This window comes from Hyperolius riggenbachi, chromosome 3, assembly GCF_040937935.1.
Source record: "Hyperolius riggenbachi isolate aHypRig1 chromosome 3, aHypRig1.pri, whole genome shotgun sequence".
NCBI lineage: Eukaryota > Metazoa > Chordata > Amphibia > Anura > Hyperoliidae > Hyperolius > Hyperolius riggenbachi.
In genome coordinates, this window is record NC_090648.1 from 441368558 (window position 1) to 441395515 (window position 26958).

At 44.4% G+C, this 26958-nt stretch overlaps 1 protein-coding gene across 1 annotated transcript in view; it reads left to right on the forward strand.

The window, feature by feature from the left end:
• DIAPH1 (diaphanous related formin 1) overlaps window positions 1–26707 on the forward strand; it is a 239636-nt gene extending 212929 nt beyond the window's left edge. The window contains exons 15-18 of the mRNA XM_068277775.1: window positions 2123–2302; window positions 10836–11444; window positions 22514–22628; window positions 26688–26707. Coding sequence (XP_068133876.1) covers window positions 2123–2302; window positions 10836–11444; window positions 22514–22628; window positions 26688–26707 — 924 coding nt within the window. The remainder of the gene's footprint in view (window positions 1–2122; window positions 2303–10835; window positions 11445–22513; window positions 22629–26687) is intronic.
• The last annotated feature ends 251 nt before the right edge of the window (window positions 26708–26958 follow it).

Genomic DNA, 26958 nt, shown 5'->3' on the forward strand with positions numbered 1-26958 from the left:
AGAGGAGCCAGCTGTATGTCAGAAAAACCTCTCTGGTGTTTCTCGTGTCCTCCGACTTTCGGACAAATTATTCCTTTCTGTTTGCAAGCAGCTTAGTGCAAGCTGTAAATTGCTTTTCCGCCAAATGTGCATCTCTGCATTGAGGCCGGGGCGGAAAACCTCATATTACGGCAATTATGGGACTCAAATTTAAAGCCACTACATTGAGGGCAAAGCTTGTGACGTGCCGGGCTTTCCTCTCTCCCTTCACACGGGCTTTATCCAGCAGAAGATAAACCAGGATTAACGACGTACTGTTTTTATGTAAGGGCTGGTGTCAGAATAAGGAATTTGTTAGTGGAGGAGTTTCTAATCTCCCCAATTTCTTATCTCTCTAGTTCAGTACAGGACATTACTGTCACCTAAACTTTGTGTTCCACAAAAGTTTTTATAGCAAGCACGTTGTGTTTTAGTATAAAGGGGACCTGTTATCCTGTCATAAACTTAGACCATACATGTCAAACTCTGGCCCACAGGCCAACTCTGGCCCTAAGAGCCATTCAATTTGGCCCTCAAGTGGTTTCCCCACTTTGCATTATGTTTGGCCCACTCTAGACCACCAGGGAAGCTATATTGGAAATGAAGCCTTAGAACTCCAGGGAAGCCATATGGGGAGGGGGAAAGCCCTAAGCACGAGGGAACCGTACAGGTTAGGGGGCCCTCTTGACACCAGGGAACTATGTAGGGGAGGGCATGGGCCTCTAGACACCAGGGAACTATATAAGGATAGGAGGGGTGCCATTAGACACCAGGGAACTTTATAGGGGTTGGAGGAGGGGCCATTGGACACCTGGGATCTTTATAAGGTGTCCAGTACACATTGAGGTTGGCCCGCGACTTGTACAATTTCGGCCCACTTTTTATCCAAGTTTGACACCCTTGATTTAGACCGTGCAGGTGCCCCTTAATGATACAAGCTTGACCACTTTTATGTGCGTAAAGTGCCTAAAGTATCCATTGAAAGTATGTTCACCCAGTTTACCCTTCTACTACTTATATTTGGTAAGATTGTTCATTCAAGATTGTATCATTAGTGGGCACCTCAACCAGTTCCCCGTGCGGCGACAGTATATCTATGGCCCTTGAGACTTCATCTTAGTTTCAGGGGCGTAGCTATATGTACTGAACCACAATCGCCCTCTATGCACGCTCCCATTAGTACACTGAACAGTTAATGGGAACATGAGTTCCAAAAGCCGATCAAAGTGCTTGTAACGAAAGATCACTGGCATCAGCGAGATGCTGGTGGTCATTCTGAAAATGAAAGTAAAATCTCACACATAACACTTCCCGTGTACTGTTCACAGTACATAGGAATAAAGTGTGGGGACATCTAGTGGCCAAAAAGTAAAAATACACCTATTAAACACCTATTAAAATAAATAAAAAAACAAACAAACATTAGTTATTAACCCCTTACCCACCCCCAATATGTATGTCATGAGGGGTATATTACGGTTGTATTTGCAAATAAGGGGTTGTAATTCGTGATCTAGTATAAACGAATATGAAAAAAAACACAGGAAATATGATCGGATTTCCTGGGACAATTGATCATATTTATCTAATTCGTGTAAAATTAGATCTTTTAACTTCTTAAATTCTTAATTTCTTCGATGAAACAAATTAAATAAAAAAAAAAAACAATTCTTTAGCACTTTTCTCCTGTTTTACTCAAATTGCTTGAGAGCTGCAGCCTCTGTGGGCATGCTTAGTTGAACATCCTGCGGTGTTATGGAGTCTTGCCTAAGGACTCCTTACTGAATAGGCACTGGCTGAAACCAGGATTAGACCCGACCTCCTATGTCAAAGGTGGTGCAGGGTGCATTGTTTAAGTAAAATTTAACTTTTAAGTCATACCAGTCACATTGTCAGTTTAATGCTGATTCATGACAGCTGTATTTTAAGCATAGTTTTGCATTGTACCCTAGCATGCATCTCATCATGCGTATGGTGGGTTATCTCTTATTTAAGTGACTGTTCAACTAGTTCCTGAATAATGAAGTTTACAGAAAGATTCTGTCTTGTATACCCCTTCCATTACTAAATTGTTTGTTTGTTTTTCATTCTTGCGCTCCTAAAGCTGGATTCAGAGCTGACTGCAAGGCACGAACTTCAAGTAGAGATGAAAACAAAGGAAAGTGAATACGAGCTGAAATTAACAGATCTTCAGGGAGAGAAACAAACGCTAGACTCTCAAAAACAGCAAGTCACCACGGAAAAGGAAAAACTAGAGGCTGAGCTAACTCAGCTGTCTACAAAGGTGAGTTCTGTGTTTTATCTGTATGGCTCAACTCAATAAAACGTTTCCGAACCAGAATGACTGAAGACCTGGTTAGAGGGCAGAGTATCATGGGTTAACTGCAGTTTATTCCTGGCTTCTGTTCAAACAATTTACACTTAGGCCTTTCAGAACAAGAAGTGTAATGTCTTAATATGTTAACGACGCTTTATACCGTATATACTTGAATACAAGTTGACCTCGTGTATAAGTTGACTCCAATATTCAACCTTCCTAAGCTGGAATTTTCTATTGACTCAAGTATAAGTCTACCCAGCAAAGTTAATGGCTGCACTTGGGGCTCAAGAGGGGTTAATGACTGCACTGCATACAGTATTGCAGCCATTAACACCTCCTGTCCCTTAAAGAGAACCCGAGGTGGGTTTGAAGAATGTTATCTGCATACAGCGGCTGGATCTGACTATACAGCTCAGCCTCTGTTGCTATCCCAAACCCCCCTAAGGTCCCCCTGCACTCTGCAATTCCTCAATAATCACTGCTGTGCTGCTGACACACAGCTTGTCAGAGCAGGCTGTATTTATCTCTATAGTGTCAGTCTGCTGCTCTCCCTGCCTCCTTCAGAACTCCGGTCCCCGCCTGCGTCCCTTCCCTCCCCGTAGATTGGAGGGAAGGGATGGGGGCAGGGACCTGAGCTCTGCAGGAGGCGGGGGAGCAGCCGAGACTGACACTACAGATGTAAACACAGCCCGCACAGCGCAGCTGTGATTTATAAGGGATTGCAGAGTGCAGGGGGACCTTAGGGGGGTTTGGGATAGCAACAGAGGCTGGGCAATATAAGTAGACCCAGCCAATGTATGCAGATAACATTCTTTAAACACACCTCGGGTTCTCTTTAAGTGCAACCAATACCTCCTCCAGGCCCCCAAGTGCTGCAATTATTCACTCCCTTTTATGCAGCCTAGTATATCCCCCTACCCATTTCCTTGTTAATTGTTGTGGCCAGGACTTTCAGGCCTGTTTTTTTTTTTTTTTTTTTGGGGGGGGGGGGGGGGTTCATTTCCTCAAAGTGTCACTTACCACTGGGTAATTTGCTGCAAAAGGGAATGTCACTGTTTGAGCACCACTGAATAATGTGTGTACTGTGTTGCCTGTGGCTCGTGCATAAGTCGACACCATACTTTTATGAAGCAAATCAGCCCTAAATTTCTAGACTTGTACTCAAGTATATACAGTAAATCAATCAAAAGAATAACCTCCTTGACGTTAACCCCAAGTCAGGCTCTGGGTGGAAAACCGCCAGGAGTCGTAATCCCCAGCCTGACTTGGGGTAGCTACTGGGAGGTATGCAGACACAGCGCAGCGTGGCCGTGTTTCTAACTGCCTACCTGGGATTCAGACGCTGGCAGCTATTTTTCTTCTGGTCCTCGGAGGCTCTTGATCCCTTGGGTGAGATCGCAGTTTGTTGCCATGAGACAGACAACGATCTCACTATAGGGGTACAGCCAGAGGATGGAGGGAGAATTGCAGCGCTGGATTCCAGGGAGGTGAGTCTGTTCAGGGGGCTGCCTCAGATCCCACTATATAAGTTTTTTCTGCTTTTAGGGCCTAAAAGCTAATGAAAAAATTGCACTGCTTTTAGACCCTACAATCCGGAAATAAATGCTAGGGAGGTTAAAGGGATACTGTAGGGTGTCAGGGGAAAATGAGTTGAACTTACCCGGGGCTTCTAACGGTCCCCCACAGACATCCTGTGTTGGCGCAGCCACTCACCGATGCTCCGGCCCCGCCTCCAGTTCACTTCTAGAATTTCAGACTTTAAAGTCTGAAAACCACTGCGCCTGCGTTGCCGTGTCCTCGATCCCGCTGATGTCATCAAGAGCGCACAGCGCAGGCCCAGTATGGTCTGTGTCTGTGCAGTACACTCCTGGTGACATCAGCGGGAGCGAGGACACGGGCGTGCAGGCGCAGTGGTTTTCTGACTTTAAAGTCAGAAATTCCAGAAGTGAACTGGAGGCGGGGCCGGAGCATCGGTGAGTGGCTGCGCCAACACAGGATGTCTGCGGGGGACCATTAGAAGCCCCGGGTAAGTTCAGCTCATTTTCCCCCAACCCCCCTACAGTATCCCTTTAAGGAGAGGAAAAAACAAGGACACCGAGAGCCCAATCTGGTGTAGTATGTTAATATAAGCTGAGGGTGGAAGAATTAATAAGAATATATGTTCACAAGGTTGGGTTGTTCAAAAAGCAACTACTCAATGCGCATGAGGGGAACTGCTGTCCCCTCGCCGTCCCCTCTTGGCCTTTGGTTGAAGAGGGTGGTTGCTTCTCCCAAGAAAAAACAACTCCATGGATTACTCCAATAGTGGGTGTCCCTTGCTAAAAGGGATAGACTATGAAAGACACAGGTGGGAGGCACCCAATACTTTGTGAGAAAATAAAAAGTGTAAAATAAGTCCTACCTTAAATGTGGACTCACTGTAACTTCAAAACAGAACTTTATTTTATGTGGAATAGGCACCCAGGACTAATACACTCCACCGATTGACATTACTATTAATCCAAGGAAGCTTCTTGTAGCAGCAAAATGCATGTACTGCTAAAATAAAGTTATACATCACACGTTTCTGACTGAAGTCTGACTGGATTAGCTGAATGCTTGTTTCAGGTGTGTGATTCAGCCACTACTGCAGCCAAAGAGATAAGCAGGAATGCCAGGCATCTGGTGTTGTTTAACCACTACCACTAGTTCTAACAACTATGCACAGTGGCATAATAAGTGGCATAATAAGGCTTTGCTCAGGAATCATTATAACTGAGTCATTATAGCAGAGCCAGAAGGGGGCATCCTTGGGCTTGAAAAGACATCAGAGAAGACAGACTCAGCTATAATGATTCCTGAGCAAAGCCAGACTGAATGCTCAGTCGGGGGATTTTATCAGGGCTGTTAACAAGCAGGCTGAGCACTGAAGGATGAAACAGAGCAGGGTAGGTGTTGTCTCTAATGTTCCTACTGATATATATGGTAAGATACATGAAGGGGCTTAATCTCTGGTTCACTTTAAAGACAACTCAAGCAACAGAGATATGGAGGCTGCCATATTTATTTCATTTTAAGCAATACTAGTTGCCTGGCATCCTGCCGATCCTCTAAATTCCTTTAACACTTGTAGCCATAGACCATGAACAGCATATCAGGTGTTTCTGACATTGTCAGGACTGACAAGATTACCTGCATGCTTGTTTCTGGTGTGATTCAGACACTTACTGCAGCCAAATAGATCAACAGAGATGCCAGGCAACTGGGATTGTTTAAAAGAAAACAAATATGTCATCCTCCATATACCTCTCACTTCAGTTGTCCTTTAACTGTCCTAGAAGTGTTTCCTTCCTGCTCCCATCTCTTGTTGGTGATCTGAGCATACCCTGCAGAAAAGCGTTGACAGATAGGCTGCACATTTCTTAGCCAGGCACAGCTGACCAGCACACACTGTTCACACACGGTAACGATGCAGTATAATGTCACCTTAACCTGTTCACTGCTGATTTTACTGCTAGATTTTCCGATGACAGACAGAGGCTTAACAAAAGCGCACACAGTAAATGAGCTGCACATTGAAAGGCCCGCTGGATTTTCCTGCTTTATCCGCAAAGCTTTTATTAGCCTTTGTTCTGTCAGCAGCAAAGAAAAAAAGAATGTGAAAATGGAAATCCGACAAGGCTCTCACCTCTGCCTGATACTTAAGCCACACAATGAATAATACAGTAGTTAAAAAAAATATAATTACAAAAGATGACTTCGGATGAGAACTCCAAGAGCACCTTTTCCAAAGCACAAATCACCACGATAGAGTATTTTTACATCTGCAAGGGAAAGATACCGGCTCTCCAGAATATATTTACCTTTGTGCTTGCCGGCATTGAAAAGCTGTAATAGCAATTATTTCAGTGGGCTACAAAGTATGAAACTTTAATGGGCCCAGATTTTATGATATAACAATAAAATGTGAAATTTCCAAAGAGTATAGGAAAAAAAGGGGGATGTTTGCCAGGACAATGTGCGTTTTCAGATCTGCATCGCCTAATGTGCTTTACGTCGGAAGCTGTGTTGATCCACCGTGCTGCAGAAAAGCAAACATTGAAATGGAAACGGAGCATATATAATGAAAAGTACATAATCAGGCATTATCCCCGGTGAAAACTGCATAAAAGGAATTAGAGTTCTCCTTGATGCAAAGAGAGGAATTCAGCAGGTTAGAGTCAAGCGATCTGCGTTCCCGATCCTGCTTTCTGTACATCTGCTCCTTTGGTTCTCTTTACAGGACCACTGTGGCGAAAATCTTAAAATTTAAAATCTATGTAAACATATAAAAATAAGAAGTACGTTTCTTCTAGAGTAAATTGAGCCATAAATTACTTTTCTTCTATGTTGCTGTCACTTACAGCAGGTAGTAGCAATCTGACATTACCGACAGGTTTTGGGCTAGTCCATCTCTCCATAGGGGATTATCAGCATGACACTCCTTGAAGGGACTCAGATCAAAAAAAAAAAAACATACCTGGAGCTTCCTCCAGCACCATATGCACAGATCGCTCCTACCCCGCCGTCCTCCACAGCCCGCAGCTACGAGAACCGGGTCCCATCACTGACGTCACCGGAGCAAGCCTACACAGAAGTGGCCCTCTACGTATCTATCAAGTGGCTGCTGGAGAGATACGCAAACAGCGCACTTCTCTTACGCTAGACTGGCTCCGACTGATGGCAGTGACGGGACCCGGTTCTCGTAGCTGCGAGCAGCGGAGGACGGCGGCGTGGGAGCGTTCCGAGCGTATGGGGCTGGAGGAAGCCCCAGGTATGGATATATTTTTTTTATTTTATTGATCTCTGGTACACTTCAAAAACATTTTTACAAAGATGCTGGCCAGCCTCCCTGCTTGCTGCACAGTTTTTTGGCAGCTGGACAGAGAAACTGCCATTCACTAAGTGCTTTTAAAAATAAACAAAAACCCTGAGGACCCCGCATGAGGAAATGGGCTCCTCCAAAAGTTGTCGGTTCTGTCAGATTTCTACTCTGGATGAAATATGCTTCATATTCATTAAAAAAAAATGTAAAGACGCAGGGAAATAACTACAAATCATGGACCTCCCCTGCAAAAACTTAGCTGGGGCTTTATTAATGTTCAAAAACCTTCCTTGCCTCCCCTTGGTGACCCTCACAGCCGTGGGGCCCATCTTATAAGGGTCATACACAAGTGTGTGGCCATCAGGATCTTCAAACTCATAACGTGTAGCCATGAAAACATCTGATTTGCAGTATTAAGGGGTGGGAAGGTTAGTAGGTGGGGCCCTCCCACACCTCTGGGCCCACCTTGCAGGGGCTGCTCCTCTGTAGTTACACCCCTGTTGAGGCGACATGTGACATAATGAAATAACCGTGTATATGTAGAATGCTGTTTTACGTGCTCTATTTTGCTGCCTGAAAGAGTTAATTTCTAGGCATGGAAGTGAAAGCTTCTGTCTTGTCAGTGCCTTGTCGGGAATGTAATAAACATCACTGATAAGAAAATTACAGCCATAAAAGTTTTCCTGGCAGAGTACAACTTCTGAGGTAGGAGTAGATAGCAAAAGGTCATTAGATCATGTATTTTCACCCAGGAACACTTAATAGGCTGCCAATGAGCAAAGACAACAAAACATTCCAACTACTTTGTAAATGTTTAAATATAAAAGAAAACCATGGGATATCTTAAAAAAAATAAACTAAAAAAAAGGCATTTTTAGGAGTAGGAGGATAAATACAATTGTTTATCTCATCAGTTTATTTTCACCTCAGTTTCACTTTAATTAAACTCCAGTGGAAAGTCATGATGTTGAAATATTTGCATTATACTTTGCACCTAGGATTTTCAAGTAAACCACTTTCACTGTGGAATAGTTGTGATCTTCAGTGGACAAATTAATTTATGAAAAACATGAAGTTCCATTGATAAAGTGATAGAAAACACAGCTTTTCTTATCGTTGTTATTATTATTATTAGTAGTATTATTATTATTGATGCATGGGTTGGGTTTAGAGCCACTTCCTCGCGATTCACAAGCCTCCATATTAGTCCTTAAAGTAAACTTGAGATCACAAAATAAATATTTTTTACTTACCCGGGGATTCCTCCAGCTCTATGAGCACCGATGCCTCCCTAGCCGTCCTCCTGAGTGCCTCTGTTCGTCCGCAGGCAATCAAAAGGACGGTGAGGGATGCATCAGTGCTCGTGGGGCTGGAGGAAGCCCCAGGTGAGTATAAAATCTTTTTATCCTGCGATCTCAAGTACACTTTAACCAGCTGTGCCTCTTCTACAGTATATTACTGGCAAGCCACAAAGACATTGGTTTAAAGCGGATCTGAGATGAAAAACTAACTATAGCAAGTAACTTGTCTATATATCTTACCTAAAGTTTAGATAGTTTACACAGCAAATCTAGCTGCAAACAGCTTCAATAGAATATGATTATGTCTTCCTGTGGTACAATGACTGCAGCCATGTTGTTTGTAAACATTACAAACGGGCAAGCTTATCTGCATCTTGAGCACTCAGCCTGTGAAAAAAAACGTAACCCCCCTCCTCCCTCCTCATCTCTGCCTCTGAAATCTCTGGCTAATAATACCTCGCCCTCCTCCTGCCCAGACTGAGCTCCCATGAGCCCTTGCTACTGTCTGAAAATGCCTTGGCTCTCTGAAAACCTGTGGGCGTGGCTTGTGTAGTTTATAGGGAATAAGAGTATTAAAATAAAAACAAAAAAGTATTTGGCTTGAGGAATGCCCTATAAACAATAGGAAAGGAACACAATTATGCACTGAGTAAAAAGTTCATCTCGGATCCACTTTAAGTTTCGTAATTGAAGCACCTCTCTGCATGTTTGGGCGGTTCCCGTCACTATCTGCTGCAGCATTATTTGGTGACTAGGAATATGTGTTCCTTGAACCAATTGGTGAATCCCCCAATGAATGATCACTGATATAGCCAATAGCAGTGATCATTCACTCCACTCTACGCAGAGATTGGGAAGCAAGCACTGCTGAGGGAAGCATCTCTCGCCAGTCCTGGTTCCAGCAACAGTTGTACGGCAGGAGCCTCTCTGTGTGCAGCATTGCAGTCAGCCCCATACTGCCGAACGGACCCAGGTGAATGATCATTGCTGCAGGCTACATCAGTGATCATTCAGTTGTGGAGGGAACACATATTGCCATTCACCAGTATGTGCTGCAGCAAATAGTGATGGGAGTGCACCCAATGATGCAGAGCAGTGCTTTAGTTACAAAACGTTTATCTATGTCTTTTTGGTTTGCCAGAAGACCTGCTGTAGTTGAGGCACAAACGGTTAAGGACTAATATGGAGTCTTGGGAATCACAAAGGACTGGGTCTAAGCTCTGTCCGTACAGGCCAACTGCCAACTACAGAAACAAATGGGTAAAGGTGTTACGGGCAGATGATTAGCAGGACAGCCAGGGAATTCAAATTATTTAAACGGAAATAAATGTTAACCTCTATATCCCTCTCACTTCAGTTGTGCTTTAAATTTTGGAGCAGCCATTTCTACGCCAACACTTTTTATTCTGAATCTGTGCTGTTGCATTTCCATAGCTTAGTATGAGGTCCTCCAGGCTTGTCCTGACCACATCAGTTTGGCTCTTTATAAGCTGAAGTTATTCCGGACGGAAGCGTTTTTCTGAGCAAACGGCAATTCACACTACATGAGCAAGAAAGATCTCCCATGATGCATCACTTCTGAATATGCATATTCAGAAGTGATGCATCATGAAAGATCTTTCTTGGTCACACAAAGCTGAATATTTGCAAACAGCATCTGTTTTACGACTGCAAATGTATTTTTAGCATAGATCTTTTTTTTTTTTTTTTTTAGTAACAAGGATTTTTGGTCCCTTTAAAGGGAACCTGAAGTGTGGGGGATATGGAGGCTGCCATATTTATTTTATTTTAAATGATACCCGTTGCCTTGGCTATCTTGCTGATCTCTTTGGATTCAGTAGGGTCTGAATCACACACCTGAAATAAGCCAGAAACCTCTGCATTCTTGTTCATGGTCCATGGCTAAAAGTATTGGAATCAGAGGGACAGCCGGGCAATTGGTATTGTAAAAGGAAATAAATATGGCAGCCTCCATATCCCTCTCACTTTAGGTCTCACCTCTTAGAATATCCTAGTAGTTCTGGGTCACCATGGCTTTTCTGGGTACTGTGTAATATATAGATGAGATAATACAGGATGTTTATGTATGATGTGGTAATTCTAGCATAATGCCCAGTCAGGTGTCTGGTGCCTCTACCCAGCTCCCATAATGCAGTGTGAGCCCTTCAGAGAGAAATGGAGATGCGCACAGAAGCTGGTTTGCAATATAATACAGGGATGAAGGGGTACTTTGTGGGCCTCTTTTAAATGATGGTAATAAGTTACATGTAATAGTGATGCATGAGGAAAATGTCTTTTTAAAACCCATTCTTATTATAAATAACTGCATCTGAAATTGTTTCTGTTTCTGCAGATTGAAAATCTGTCTAAGGAGCTTGAAGATACTAAAAAGGAAATGGCCTCCAAGTCTACATCATCTGTTGTGGTTCCACTTCCTGTGCCAGGATCAGGACCAGCACCACCACCTCCTCCTCCCCCACCTCCTCTTCCAGGGGGGGCTTTTAGTGCAGGAGGAGGACCACCTCCACCTCCTCCTCCACCACTACCCCCTTTTATGGGGGGTGGTGGTCCTCCACCTCCTCCGCCCCTTCCTGGGTTTGGTGGGGGACCTCCTCCCCCGCCCCCTCTACCAGGTGGCCCTGGTGGGGCTTTCCCACCACCTCCACCACCTTTGCCAGGAGGTATTCCCCCACCTCCTCCAATGCCAGGTGCTGGGGGTATTCCTCCACCCCCACCTTTCCCAGGGGCTCCACCTCCACCCCCACTGCCTGGAGGTCCAGGACTTCCACCACCGCCCCCTCCTTTCCCTGGTGGTCCACCACCACCCCCTGGCATGTTTGGAGGTCCTCCACCTCCACCTGGACTTGGAGGTTGGGGGGCACCTGCAGCTTTACCACTTGGATTAGTACCCAAAAAGGAATACAAACCAGAGGTGCAACTGAAACGACCAAACTGGTCCAAGGTAAGTTTGCTGACAGATGCATACTGCTTTAAAACAAACATTTCTTAAATTTTGATCATGTACGTGTATGGTACAAAATAATGTATCTAGGACTCCACTAGTAGACAAGTGCTTGGAGGCTGTAGTGCTACAAATGTGTCTGAATCTGGCACCCTCCACTATCCGGCGCTGTCTTCTCTACTCTTCATGATTCACCAATGCAGAGCTTGGAGGGCAAGTGTCCTGAGGTTACATAGTAACCTCTTACATAGTTATAGTAACTGTAAGGTTACATAGTAACCTCTTCTTGTTATATGCATTATATCATAGCTGCACATGGGAAAGAAAGGGACCTTTCGGGGGGATATTAAGGGATTCATGTAATAGACTTATAATTAAATAAAGATTGAGAGGAAAGCATATCGCAAATGTTAGAAGCAGCAGAACTTCTGATTAGTGTTGAGATTCTGCATTTAGACTAATGCCTGCTAATCTATCTGGAGAGACCTATTTTGAATGACAAATCCAAAGATCATTAAGTCACACAACGAAACAATGTACTCTGTCTTAAGCCCAATCTACACAATACGATTCTATTAACGATTCCATTACGATTCGATTTACGATTCGATTAAATCCGACATGTCCGATCCAGATTCGATTCGTTTCAATTCGATTTGCCTTTGCAAAACAATGGGAAATCTAATTGAATCGAATCGGGATCGGACATGTTGGATTTAATAGAATCGTAAATAGAATCGTATCGTGTCGATTGGGCTTTAAATAACTGTCTTTTGTATGGTGACAGGTAGAATCAAACTTTGGCAGGTGTTACTTTTCAAGGCAAGAAAAGCACATTTAAGGGATCTTTTAAAGCAGATTATAAGTAAAGTGAAATGTGCTTGAACAGGACTTGCAAAAGATGGGCTGCTAGGATCCTGGAAGATTCAGGGCACCAGGTTGGAGTGAACCTGAGGGGCTGAGAAATGGGTGTGTGCATACATCAGAAAGTGGGCGTGGTCATAAAGGGTCATTGGCGGTACCAAATGTTCATGCCGTAACATAGGTGTAGTTCAAAGACAGTGGGCCTGCCCAGCAAAACATTAGATGAAGCCCTCTCTCCTTTAATAGAATAATCTACTTACCAGGGCATTCTAACCATCACTATGTACAAGTAGTAGGTCAAAGTAGCAGTGGATGGTAAAATGCAGTGAGCGTGAAGCAGCAGTAGGTGGCACTGGGCGCTGAAGGGTAGAGGGTGCTAAGGTCCAGAGAGTGCAAAGTTGCAATTGTTGCCAGGATGCAGTGGGTGTCAAGGTGCGGTGCAGTGGGTGCTAAGGTGCCTACATCCAGTATGTGCAAAGCTGCAGTAAGTACCAAGTTTCAGTTTGTGCCAAGTTGCAGTGGTTTATACGTTTTAATGGGTGATCTATTGCCATAGGTATTAAGCTGTACTGGGTGCTAAAGGCCTGGGCGGGTCTAATTTTTTAGACCTGCACCTGACCCACAGCCATGCTACCCTCACCTGACCCGCAACCCGCTTTCTGGTGAATCTGGTATTCGCACCGACCCGCTACCCGCTTCCGACCCACAACCCGATTAAAATTGAAACGTGTACCCGATTCCGACCCGCATTTCGGGCAACCCTGACCCGATGCACTGTTTGGGTCTAATTTTTCAGGCCCGCACCCAACCTGCAACCCGCTTTCTGGTGAATCTGCTACCCGCACCCGCAGACATGCTACCCGCATTTGACCCGCAACCCGATTAAATTCAAAATGGGTACCCAAACACGACCCGCATTTCGGGTAACTCACGGATACCCGACCCGATGCAGGCCTCTACTGGGTGCTAACTAGCAGTGGGTGTGAATTTGCAGTTTGTGCTAAGCAGTGCTAAGCTGTACTGGGTGCCAAGTTACAGTAAGTGCAAAGCTGCAGGTGGTGCTTAACTGTGCTGGGTGCCATGTTAGGTGGAGGCTATGGGGGTACTGAGTGCCATGTGTGTGCGGGCCATGGGGTTACTGGATGTTATGTGGGTGGTGGGTGAAGACTATGGAGTATACTGGGTGCTGGACGTGGGCTACATGGGTGTGGCGTGCCATGTGGGTGCAATTTAGGGGGGTACTGTGTGCCAAATAGGTGCTGGGTGTCTGCTATGTGGGTGTTGGGTGTCATGTTGGTGCTACATGTAGACTTTGTGTGTGCTCTGTGCCATTTGGGTGCAAGCTAGGCGACGTACTGAGTGCCGTGTAGGTGCTGGTTGAGGGCTAAGGTTCATACTAGTTGCCATGTGGGTAGTGGGGGCCAAGTAGGTGCTGGGTGAGGGCAAAGGTTTATACTGCTTGCCATGTGGGTACAGGGTGTCATGTGCCCTTATGGGATACCCCAACACTAGGTACTGCCAGTGTGAACACTGGGACTCTGGAATCAGCGCACAGAAAATAAATTTGGGACACTAGCCCCAAATCTAGCCACATGCCTGTGTTTGCAATAACTGATTTAGCTTGAGGGGTGCTGGTATGCTCTGTGGAATTCTTCTTGTCTCTTTTTTTTACATCAGAGATATTCTGGCATAAGTTTCCCCTCTCTCTCAGTATAAAAGGGGGGTGGCTTAGCATTCAGCATCTGTTGCGGAGCACAGTAGCAGTCTTCTTTGTCGATAAGCTTCTGAGATAGAAATGTGACCCCAAGGCCCTACAAGCTGAAGTGACATTGGCCTCAATTCACTAAACTTATCTCCTGTCTTTAATAACTCTTCTAGAGTTGTTACCATGGTGATAAGGCATGTAGTATTCAGGAAACATTTTACCTCAGGCAAGCCTAAAGTTAACTCTGTCTTTAAATTAACTCTCCAATCCTTAAAATAACTCCAGAGTTAAAGACAGGCTGTTAATTAACTGCGTGTGAAAATAACTACAGAGGAGGTAAATTAATTACAGAGGAGGTAAATTAACTACAGGAGAGGTAACTTAAGGAATGAAGAGGTAAGATAACTCTCTCACGTGTGGAGGTAAATTTTCTCTTGCCTTATTATCTCTAGCATGATCTTAGTGAATTGAGGCCATTGTATCTTTTAGCAAGTTTCTTTTATCACTTTCCCTCTATTAGGCTTTTTTTTAGATCCTTTGCATACATTGTAGGGCAATCTTTCTCCCCCTGTTCATTGCTTCTTTTTTGTTTTTCATGTCTACCACTCATCTAGACTTTTACAGTATTATAAGGATAGCTGGTCTCCTTGCCAGTAGGACCTCCCCCACAGAAATGACCTTTTTTCTGCCTTCCTGATAGATCTGCAGGTTCTTCCTTTCCCATCCAAACCCCTCATGCTCTACTAGACCGTTTCTACTCAGTCTTGTTAAAGTTCATTTCCAGGCACTAGATCTGATCTGAGCTTGTTCTTGTCAATGTAAAATCTTGATGTTAAGCTGAATTAAAATAAATTGCTTATGAAATTCTTGATTAGGAGCCCCAAGTCTACTTCCTACATCACTGACTTCCATTCCTGTAGGCTGCAACCCTACGAGGTCCATTCTGTGCAGTAAGTGTAGTAAGTTACAATCCCCCATGTGGTCTAGAGCTGTAATGATGCAGTAGTAGGTTATCATTTATCATGTCGCAGTGTACTGGGAGGTTGCCATCATTTAATGTTGTGCTTAGAGAAGTATTGTTGGGAGCTAAGCATTACTTTACAATGCTTAGAATAGTAAAACTATTCTGTGAGGTTTCCATTAAACTGTATGGACTTTTTTCTCAAGCTCTCTTACAGTACACTGCTATTTTTTATTTTACCAGAACACTGTAGCCACCACAAATTATTTGGGTCATTCTGTGTAGAGGCCGCCACTTGCTATTGGTGGGGAGAACTCTAGTGAACTCTAGTTCAGGCTCAGGGGCATAACTACAAATCATAGGGGCCCCAACAGAACTTAATGGGCCAGCAGGGCCCCTTAATGCTCACAACCCTTCCTTAGCCTCATCTTGGTGACCCTCCCAGCCTGGGGGCCCATCTCACAAGCCTCATAAAACAGGTATGGCCATCGAGGTCTTCACACTCATAACGTGTAGCCACAAAAACACCTGATTTGGAGTACTGGAGGGAGGAAAGGTTAGTAGCTGCCCCTCCCCTCCCACACACACCTACTGATCGATCCGCCCTAGTTACGCCCCTGTTCAGGCTTCCTGTGGCTGTGATTTATCTAGTTCCTGCCAGAAGCAGTAGTCCATGGATTGAACATGTTTTTTAGTTGGCTGGTCTTTTTTAGGACTTCCTGAATAGAATCATTGACCTCTCAAAATAACTTTGCCACCAGGTGTACACGTGTTGCTTGTTGTCATGGATACAGTATACACCTCTATTTCCCTAGCAGTGCTGATGCTTATGGAATATACAGCATATATTATTATTATTTTAGGACTGCTATCTGTTATTGACAGTGGAGAGCGGTGCATCAGCAACATCCTAGAATATTTTCCTTTACTTTGTAGTCTAGTTCTAAAGATCTGGGATTGTTAAACATCAGAGGAGCTCCAATCTCCTCTACCCCCCCCCCCCCCCCCCCCTTTCACTTTCTCTGCCTGAAGCCTCTGATTAATGGACTCTCTTGCGTTTCATTTCACTTAATTTCATTTTTTTTATTATTTATTTCATGTTTTCTGCCCTCTGCCTTATAGGAAACATTTTGAAGCCAGTACCATGGTAACGCACAATTTAATAATCACATTTCATTTAAAATATGCAAGCGCTAGATAATTACCTCGCTATAAAAAAGGCCGGCTTTCTTTTGTCATTTAAATTGCGTTTCCTCTGTGTTCTTTTTTTATGATGATATTTTTGGGGACTCTGAGAATTAATGTGCGTTTCTGAGGGATCGTTATCCTGCAGGAAGCCTGCGGGATGTCTGTGTCATCTCAGTGTGCCGATGACTTTGCTGACACACACAAGAAAAGTGTTTACATTTCTGCAAATATATATTTATCTGTGCATTCCACTTTAGACCTTATGACAGTCACAATGATCCATTGTAATAGTTAGGCCAAAATTCTTATCATCTGTCGTCATCCTTATCTGATAGAAGTCACCATCTATATCAGACATAAATCTAACCTAAGAGCTCAATAACTTAAAATGCCTTCATCATATGTACTGATTGGACATTCCGCAGTTCTTTTGGTGGTGTAAAGGTGCCTATAGATCAGACAATGTATGGGCAGATCGACCAAGAGTGAGATCTCTCTCTGATCAAATCTGATTAGAAAGAGATCTGTCGTCAGCCCATACACCATAGGCCTGATTCTGATCGATGGCACACACACACACACACACACACACACACACACACACACACACACACACACACACACACACTGAAATTTGCCCACCCGGTGTAATATATTTTACTTGTCAGTGTTTGCCACTAGCTCCGCCCACAATCCACATGCCGGCAAGTACGTGGACACGTGGGATGTCACACGCACCCTAGTTACTCCCACAATCACGTGGGGTGCGTTTATGTGGATTGCAGACAGAGTTCGGAGCTGGAGGTGGACATGGAAAGGTAAAGTACACTGCATGGGGAGAGGGGAGTGATGGGGAACAACACATTTTATATTTGAACATTGTTTTATCCTTTTGGCGCCTCTGTTTCCTTGATATCCGTCACAAACGGCCTAAGAATCTGGACTTTGCCATTGTGAGCACTGCCTGCGATTTGTGCTGGCTGATTGAGACTGTTGGTTAGTTGAGCTCCAGATAACCGAGAGTTTACTATACTAATCACAAATAATGCAAAAAAACAAGCAAAACCCCATGCATTGCTTTTTATGTATACAGGACTGCATCTTTCTGTACAGCCATGAAAGTTCATAGTTGCATATTTACAGAAAGTGAAGAAATGATATCCTCCAATGCGGCGGATACACCAGTCACTGACAGTAGCAGGCTCCATTATAGATGGCAGCACTTCCCCCTAAATTCTGTAATCAATCAGTCAAGTCTTGCTGCCTGAAATCATTTCTGAGCAGCTGAGGGAACATGTTTTTTTTTCGACAACCGCAATAGAAATTGATTGAAGTAAATTCTGGCTACGTTCGGTACTGTGGATTTATCTATCGATGTGAAACATATACTGGTAAAGCAGGTAAACTTGTTTTCCAAACTGAACTTTGAGATAGATTTGCTATGGGTGGAGAATACTGGGTGACTCAGCAAACCAATTCAGCAAACCTGGACTGCTTTTGTAAAAAATATTTATAATTGGGTGTTACAAGTGTGCAACTCCCGACCAAGTCATATCAGAAGGTACCTGTAGTGCCCTTTCCCTCTTCTATTTCATAATCTAGACTGTCATGTATTTTGGAGATGGGTTCTTGCTGTTGGTCTTTCCAAGAAACAAAGACTGTCTGCAGACACAGCCATGTTTGACCGATTCAACTGGTGAATCTCTTGTGACGTTTGTCTCACGAACCATCGCTCTGTCTGTTGGTGTCCTGTGGTGTGTACGAAAGTCTACAGACAGCAGAGTCGCTACCATAGTACTACTACTATACGTAGTCTGTGGCAGAGAGCTTCCATTCTGTCTTCACTCTTTCTGTTTTCGCATTTGTGTACAACTGTCACAAACTCAAATTGTCGCTGCCATAAATTTGCTGTTGTCTCTTGTCTGTTTGTTGCTGCCTCACAACCAAAGACAAATGTATGCCGTGTGTATGGGCCTTTATGGAGTTTTGTCCAAGAACTGAATAGGTTCTGGCTTGTTGAATAGAAAGAGCTGAGTTCCTGGTCTCCTGTGTCAGGGGCGGTGCCCTTAATCAGTTAGTACACCATCCAGCTTCTATTCTGCTGTAGACAAGACAGAAAATATTGTGCTTTTCTCCTGGTGGACTCAGTGTCAGAGCTGCAGCCACTAGGACGTGTTCTAGAGGCAGTAGCTGTCTTAGGGAGTCTTCCACACAGAATAGGTGTTGGCTTACTGAACAGGAAGAGCAGATATTTGAACCCTGGTTTCCTGCGTCAGAGGCAAAGCCCTTGACCATTACACTATCCTGCCACCAGGCACATCAGGTTCCCTAGGCACAGTTCCATGACTTCCCTAGAGCTGCTTTCATTCTCTCAAAGCTTCTTCTTTATCCTGAAAAGCTAGATATATTCAAACAGGCTATCAAAACCTGTTTCCATGTATCCCAACTCTACACTACTAAGTAACCATGATTTCATTTCCCCTTCCTGTTTATCCTATATGCCTCTTCTCTTAGATTGTAAAACTAAGTTAAGAGGAGGAGCCCCAAAAATAATACAATTCAGAACAGTTAAAGGTAAGGAGCCCTTACCTCACTTAGTAATACAACACAAAAGCACAGAAACATGACTTTATTGGACAACATACACTGGACAACACATTTCACAGGTTGCAACCCATTTCCTCAGGTCTGTATCAGTGTCTAGAAACAAAACACATGGGGAAAGTTCATAGCCGAAAGCTAATGGCAATAAAGGTACTTATGGGATTTTATGAATCAAAAAAAAATAAATAGAAACCGTAATCATGACAATGCAAGCATATAGCCAATAGCACTATAATATCAGTAGTGGTAAGTTGATAAAACCAATCAACTGTATGTAACTAAATTGGAGAAGGGTGTCAACCATTATTGGTCCTTATTGGAAGTAGATGTCATAGTAACAGACTATAAGGCCCAGATCACATTGGCCTAATAAATGGGTGGTTCAGCTGACCGTACCGGAACGGAGGAGAATGGATCCAATGTTAAAGGACTACTGTAGAGGGGTAGGGGGAAAAAAGTTGAACGTACCTGGGGCTTCTAACAGTCCCCCGCAGACCTCCTGTGCCCGCGCAGCCACTCACTGAAGCTCCGGTTCACTTCCGGAATTTGCGACATTAAAGTCGGAAAACCACTGCGCCTGTGCGGCCACGTCCTCGCTCCTGCTGTCGTCACCAAGAGCGTACTGCGCAGGTGCAGACCATACTGCGCTGTTCACTCCCGGTGACGTCGGGAGCAAGGAAGCGGCCACGCAGCCGCAGTGGTTTTCTGAGTTTGTCGCAAATTCGGGAAGTGAACCAGAGGTGGGGAGTGGCTACCGAGGGGGCCTTTTAGAAGCCCCAGATAAGTTCAACTTTTTTTTTTCCCCCTACCCCCTACAGTACTCCTTTAACAAATGGATCAGTTAACCTTGACCCCATACGTCGCAAGTTTGGGTCTGCAGCGATTTTTCCAGATGGACAGGTGCGTCACATTGACTGCTCGCTAATGGAGGATCACAGATGGTCATGGATCAGTTATTACACACCAGTTTTCCATCCGGGCCAGTTTGAACCAGGCCTTAGAATCCAAGGGGTAACGGGAGTATAATACTGGAGGTTGACAAATGATAATAGTACATAAACTCCGTTATGGTGAGGAAAATAAATGCAAGGTTGGAGAAAGAATGGATTGACAATGGATAAGTGCCATGAGTGTGTAAGCACAGCTGAGACTAACCCCAATGGATAGTCTTAGCAAGTCTATTTAACCCCCCTGGCGGTCTATTAAAAACCGCCAGGGGGCAGCAGAGCAGTTTTTTTTTTTTTTTTAAATCATGTAGCGAGCCCAGGGCTCGCTACATGATAGCCGCTGTGCAGCGGCATCCCCCCGCCCTCTTCGATCGCCTCCAGCGATCTCCGATCAGGAAATCCGTTCAAAGAACGGGATTTCCTCGAGGGCTTCCCCCGTCACCCTGGCGACGGGCGGCATGACGTCTTCGGCGTCGTGACGTCATTGGGAGTCCCGATCAACCCCTCAGCGCTGCCTGGCACTGATTGGCCAGGCAGCGCACGGGGTCTGGGGGGGACGGGGGCCCGGCGCGGCGAGTGGCGGCGGCTAATCGGCGCGGAGCGGCGCCGATCAGAGTGCACACGCAGCTAGCAAAGTGCTAGCTACGTGTTGCAAAAAAAAAGCGTGCAAATCGGCCCAGCAGGGCCTGAGAAATCCTCCTGCGCGGCATAGCCCGTGCTCAGCACGGGCTTACCGCCAGGGAGGTTAAAATTATATTAGTTTATTACAGTATATTACAGTTTATTTTCTGCTATATAAAATCTACCTTTACTGTGGCAGCAGGTCAATGGGGGCTGATTGTTTACCATAAACAAAGAACAACTGAAGAGAGAGGTATATGGAGGCTGCCATATTTATTTCCTTTTAAACAATACCAGTTGCCTGGCAGCCCTGCTGGTCTATTTGGCTGCAGTAGTGACTGAATCACACCAGAAACAAGCATACGGCTTATTTTGTCAGATCTGACAATAACGTCAAACACCTGATCTGCTGCATGCGTGTTCAGGGTCTATAGCTAAACGTATAAGAGGCAGAGGATCGACGGGATAGCCAGGCAACTAGTATTGCTTAAAAGGAAATAAATATGACAGTCTCTATATCCCTCTTGCTTCAGTTGTCCTTTAACTCATCTCCTTCCACCACATGCTAAACCCTGGCTGCCAGCAGTGCCACAATCTGTTATGGGGTGCTAACTGCAATCCCGACTGCAGCCAAACCACCTTTGTTGCGTGTAGCCTTTCCATTTGCTAACAGACACTATGGCTTTATTAGGTATAACAGTCAGCACCACTGAAGTGGACAGCATCATTGTGGGTACATGTGACCTGACTGAAGGCTAGGGAGGACAGTGAAAGGAGGGGGGGGGACGGGGGGGGGGGGGGAATGTGAAGAGGCTAAAGTGTGTCAGTAGTATGTGCTTGACCATCACTGACACAATGCAGAAGCAACTTCATCATTTTATAAATGTGAAGATCAGTTTTAGCAATAGCATTTTTAAATGCCCATAGTATTTCTATAAAATGCAGTTTAACTTGAACTACATCCTTACAATATTACATTTCTCAAAAAATCCGTGTAATTGTCTTTCAGACTCCTTCCTTAAAGGATATACGAGACAATTAATAAAATCCAGCTTTACTTACCTGGGGCTTCTTCCAGCCCCTAGATCATCTGTGTCTCTCGACGCAGCTCCGGTCTTGTCCCTGGTCCCGCTGGCCTCCTCTGTAAGTATTGAAGTATTGCCAACCCCCTGATGGGTTTGTGTCTCCTGCGCATGGCTGGGCGTGTGCTCACGTCGGCGAGTGCGTACTGCGCCTCCCAATGACGTGGGTGCGTTCACACACTGCACAGATGCGCATGCCCAGAAGACACCGACCCATCGGGGGTCAGCAGTGTTTTAGAGGCGGGTAGCGGGACCCGGTAGAATATCGGAGCTGCGGCAAGGGACACATGTGACCTTTATGGGCTGGAAGAAACCCCAGGTAAGCTAGATTGTATTGATCACCTTGGATATCGTTTGAGGCTCGAACACAAGTCCAACAAAGTGTGCAACCAACTCCGACATTACCGACCGCATGACCAAGCAGTTGCACCAACCAACTGAGCGACCAACTCATTTGCATACTGCGCAGGCGAGCGTAACGACAGACTGCACGATATGCCAGCTTTCTAAACAAGTACAAGTCGTTCAAATGACTTGTATACACATAGCCATCTGCACAATATCAGCCCAGCAGTCATGTGAGTAGATCCGCCGGTTTGATTGGGCAAACCGATGGTTAGCAGTGGCTCGTTTAGTCATTTGCCATGCATACACATGCCCAACTATCATCCAACAGACCAAATTTAGACGATAGTTGGGCAGAATAGTTCCACGTGTGTACAAGTCTTTAGGATGAGTCTGAGATCAGATTAGCGGGAGTTTCAGGAGTATTTAAACTTTTACAGCTAACTTTTGAAAGACAGACAAATGTAATTTCAGAAATGGAACACAAAAGTTCTGCAGTGCCAAATCCGATGAAGCTTTCACAGAGTTCTCCTTTAATATATGGCATCTCTCTTCACTTCTCTAAGCCAGATCGTCTTAGACCTGAAAGCCATGCTTATTCCCATACTCCCTAATCTGTAGTGCGCGCTCTTCCTTTCATCCAGAGATCTGCTCTTCACCAGTGGCAAAGTTCTCAACTGAACACCGATTTTGTAGTCTGCGCTTGTAAATTCAAAGTAACACATAATTGCCTTTTTTTTTTCTTTCTTCAGCTTACTCCCAAAGACCTCTCAGAAAAATCTTTCTGGACACAAGCAAAAGAAGACAGGTTTGAAAAAGATGAGCTGTTTGCAAAAATTACCCTCACCTTTTCTGCACAGACCAAGTGTGAGTGCTTCAAGTTTGTTTGTGTTTTTCTTATTTCCTAAAATCCTTAGAGGGTGGTGTTAAAGTGAACCTGACCTCTTCCACAGGACAGAAGGAAAGTATAGAGAAATGCACCCTGTATGTACAGTATTTAGAGAGTTTAGCCTACTTCCCCCTCATCTGTCACCAATCACCACTGGAATTTGATTTCTCAGCTGTGTCCGCTGATTGCCAAGGCGGAGCAGCTACTTTGTAAACAAAGAATGTTAACCCTATGTCTGCTCCCATGAAAGCAGGAAGTAGACACAATTTAGATTCCTTGCAGGATTTGTATAAGCTGTAACAAATATTTTTTTTCTTTAAAGGTTATTATGCCATTGCTTATCTTTTAGAGCAGAGAAGAAGTTCTGAGTTCAGGTCCTCTTTAATTGTCAGCAGCAAATTTTCACAGAAACATATTACGCTAAACATGTCGGGTGTAAGGTCTGAATTTACCAGCGTTTATCAAAGGATTGATTTATTTAGTTATTGGTCAGTGTTTACTATTTTTGTACTGTCAGCCACCAGGGGGAGCTTGAAGCCCATTTTATGTTAGTAATATGTACCAGTTCTTATGTACCCATTTCCATTTATCAGGGTGTTCATATATATATATTGTGTGAGATTGCCACATTTATAGTGAATGAAAGGAAGCAGAAGCGTGCACCTTCCGTCCAGGGTTTTAATCTCAAATGGTGACAGTGGTATAGATCAAAAGTACATTTCAGCGTATCAATGTGCAAAATCCAGCATGATGGGTGAACGTTGATGTGAAGCTTACGTGTCCATCCAGATGGCTGGTCTGTGGGAAGGAGGTGGGTGGGAGGCACTGAGGTGGCGAGCGACGGCCGTTTCGCGTCTCCTGACGCTTGGTCACGCTACGTGCAGTGGCACGTAGCGTGACCAAGCGTCAGGAGACGCGAAACGGCCGTCGCTCGCCACCTCAGTGCCTCCCACCCACCTCCTTCCCACAGACCAGCCATCTGGATGGACACGTAAGCTTCACATCAACGTTCACCCATCATGCTGGATTTTGCACATTGATACGCTGAAATGTACTTTTGATCTATACCACTGTCACCATTTGAGATTAAAACCCTGGACGGAAGGTGCACGCTTCTGCTTCCTTTCATTCATGTTTGAACTGTTTTCCCCATTCGTTTGGCGGAGCACACGTCCAGTGGCAGTGGATTCAAGTGCAGTTAGTGCAGGCCTGCTGGACTGTGAGGGTTATATTTGTGTTCCTCACTCACTGGAGGGGATGTGCCACACCTATTACTCTGATCTTTAGAATTACCACATTTATAGTGAACCTATTCCCAGCAAACCACTCAAGGTTTCCTATAACCTGGCAGAGCACTTTCTGAAGATGAAAGTGGTTTCTTTTAACTTATTCTTATTTCAAAGGGCTCATTTCATATGTGAACCTGCTAGATATGTTCTGCTGTCATAGAAATTACTGAGCGATGTATATACTTGAATGAAAATCTAGGTGTTTTTTGGCCCTGTAATGGGAGCACGTTATAATAGAGACAGAATGGGGGTCCATGTTATGCAGGAGAAACTAAATGGGGATGAAAATAAATGTCAGGCACCATATCCCTCTCACTGCAGGTGTCGTAGTAGTAGAATGTGTCAAATGTACAGCAGTTCCATAGCAAATCCTAGTTTACACTGAAAATGCAAATTGCAATTGCAATCTTGCGACGCAAAATTTTACGTTGTTACCGTTATTGGCAGTTCCCGTTCAATAGAACGAGAATCACAATTCAGATGCCCTCAAAATTCTGCATGCAGCGAGTTTGCGATTTATGCAAATCACAAGCGCTGCAGTGAGAATGATCCCATAGGGATACATTAGTCAGAGGGCTTTGCTGATCGCTGGCGATCAGCAAAGCGCTGAAAAGCTCCCAAGTGTAAACCAGCCCTCAGCCTGGCAGGAACTATGGCCTCACGTGCGTTTTTTTTAAAATAACACTGAACTTCCATCACCTAGGTCCAGTAGCAAATTGCAACCTGTTTAGTAAGAGTGTTTCCACTCTCCCTAACCACTAGAGTATACTGTTGTGAGACAAAAGATTGGCACTCTGTTGCTGTGAATAGCGAGCCTTTCTCTCCCAACATCAGTCTCTACTGGCCTAATGTAGAAGTTACTGAATGTTATTAGCAAAGATGCCAGCAGCAGGCTCCAGAAGGCTGAAGTTCTGGATCTTTCAAAAGCCCTGTAAAGCAATTGACTTTTAACTGGTGGCACATAGCCTGGGTACAATCTGATAAGCGTAAGCACCCTTCCCCTTTAAAGGGAACCAAGCACCACTTTTTTTTCCTGGTTTCCAATAGCTGTAGGAGCTGTCATATTCACCCCTCCCCTTCTAGCTGCTTATTATTTATTCAGGGGAAGGTGTGAAGAGAGCATCTGTGACTTCTGTACACTCTTTGAAGCACAGTGTCCAATCTACCCAACCCCTGCTGATGAAAGCTTTTGTTTGCTCTCTGCTAATTTGTGCAATAAAATAAGTGCATCAGTCTGTATTTGTCTGAAACTTCTGAGGGTTGGGCAGGCCTCAGAAGTAGGTTAATAAAACCCTCTGCTAAACTTTTAAATGTAAAAAGTAGTAAAATGTAAGGTTTTTTTTTTTTAATAAATCAGCCACATTGTTGGCATGCATATTAAATGTGCTATTAACCTCCCTGGCGGTAAGCCCGACACAGTGTCGGGCTAGCCGCCGCAGGGGATCACATGGCCCCGGGAGGATTTTAAAAAAATAAAAAGTGTATTATATGGTTAAGCTAGCACTTCGCTAGCTAACCATGTGCCCTAAGTCCTTCCGGTCCCCACCGATCGCTCCCGATCATCGCCGGTATACATACCCCCCAGGGATCCCGCGATGGCGCAGCCTCCCAATCCAGCTCCAGGCTTCACTATGGGGGGGATCGGGACTGGTCATGACGTCCTGTCTGATCGTCGCCATAGCGACAGTGAAGCTCATTGGTGAAGCTGCGGCTCTCGCGGGATCGCGGACGGGTAAATATTGCCAGCGGCGATCGGGGGATGGGGGGGGGGGGGTGTCAGAGAGGTGACGGGGACTTGGGACATATAGTTAGCTAGCCTAGTGCTAGCTAACACATATAAAACATTTTTTTATTTTAAAAAATCCCTCCCGCGGACGCAGCCACTGCATCTGCGTACCGCCACGGAGGTTAAGATGCCCTGGGTGCTAAAAATGGTGCTTGGTTCACTTTAATGCTAAATGTTTCATTGAAAAAAAAAAAAAAACAATCAAATGCATAAAGGACACATTTTTACATTTTATCTGAGTTTATGCTTTTTACTGTTCTGTAATGCATGACCTCCTAGTCCTTCCTTCTAGCACTAGATTGCTGAAATACAACAGGAAGCCATGTGTCCATCTACTGTAATGGAACAATTCTTTTCTTCTGCTTTAGACATCAGATATTCTCTTTTATTTTTTTTTCCTTGCCTGAAGCCACTGATTAATGGAATCTCTCATCTTTAATTTCACTACACTATTTTTTTTCCTTTTTTTTTATTAATTTAATGTCTCCTGCCCTCTACATTGTTGGAAGCATTTTCAAGGCAAAAAGAAAAAAGAAACATGGCTTTTTCTATAATTATAGCGAGTGTCAGCCAGTGACCTCTATACTCCTCTTACATCGTCTGCATACCAAAAACCTAGCAGGCACCCAGTGATTGATAATTATTGGTTGTGGCCCAAGCTTACAAGTCAAGGACATGGGCTTCTAGAGGACACATCCCCTGGGCTCTATAGAAAACCTGTGTTTGTCATCTGAAAAAATACTTACATCACAAATGTTTACCTTGTATAATATAGAAAATCCTCTTCTTTATCAATGCATTGAATCAGCAGGTGGTAGTGTATTTTTTCCTCCCTTCTTTTAACGTGTGTTGCATTATAATGTGGATGCACTGCCATTACCTATGAATGTTAACAGTTTATTCTCTCCCTTCCCTTTCTCTCCTTCGGGACGCTCCATGAATACTTCCTGTGGTGATCACAGCTTCCAAAGGTAAGATTTAGTGATTTATCTGTGTTCTGTGCTTGCCATGGCAACCGCATCCTCTCTGAAGGAAAGTTGTTTAGGGTTACAGAGCGTCTGTAATATGTTTATATGTAAATAAAGTGGAAATTAGGGGGTGAGAACACACACCATACCTAATATAAAAAAAATACTTAATATACCCAATAAAATCCATTATTTGGTTGAAGCTTCCTCACACCCCATCCAGGTGTGCTGGAGTGGCCGGTGTAAAGTGCTGTACTATCCTTGA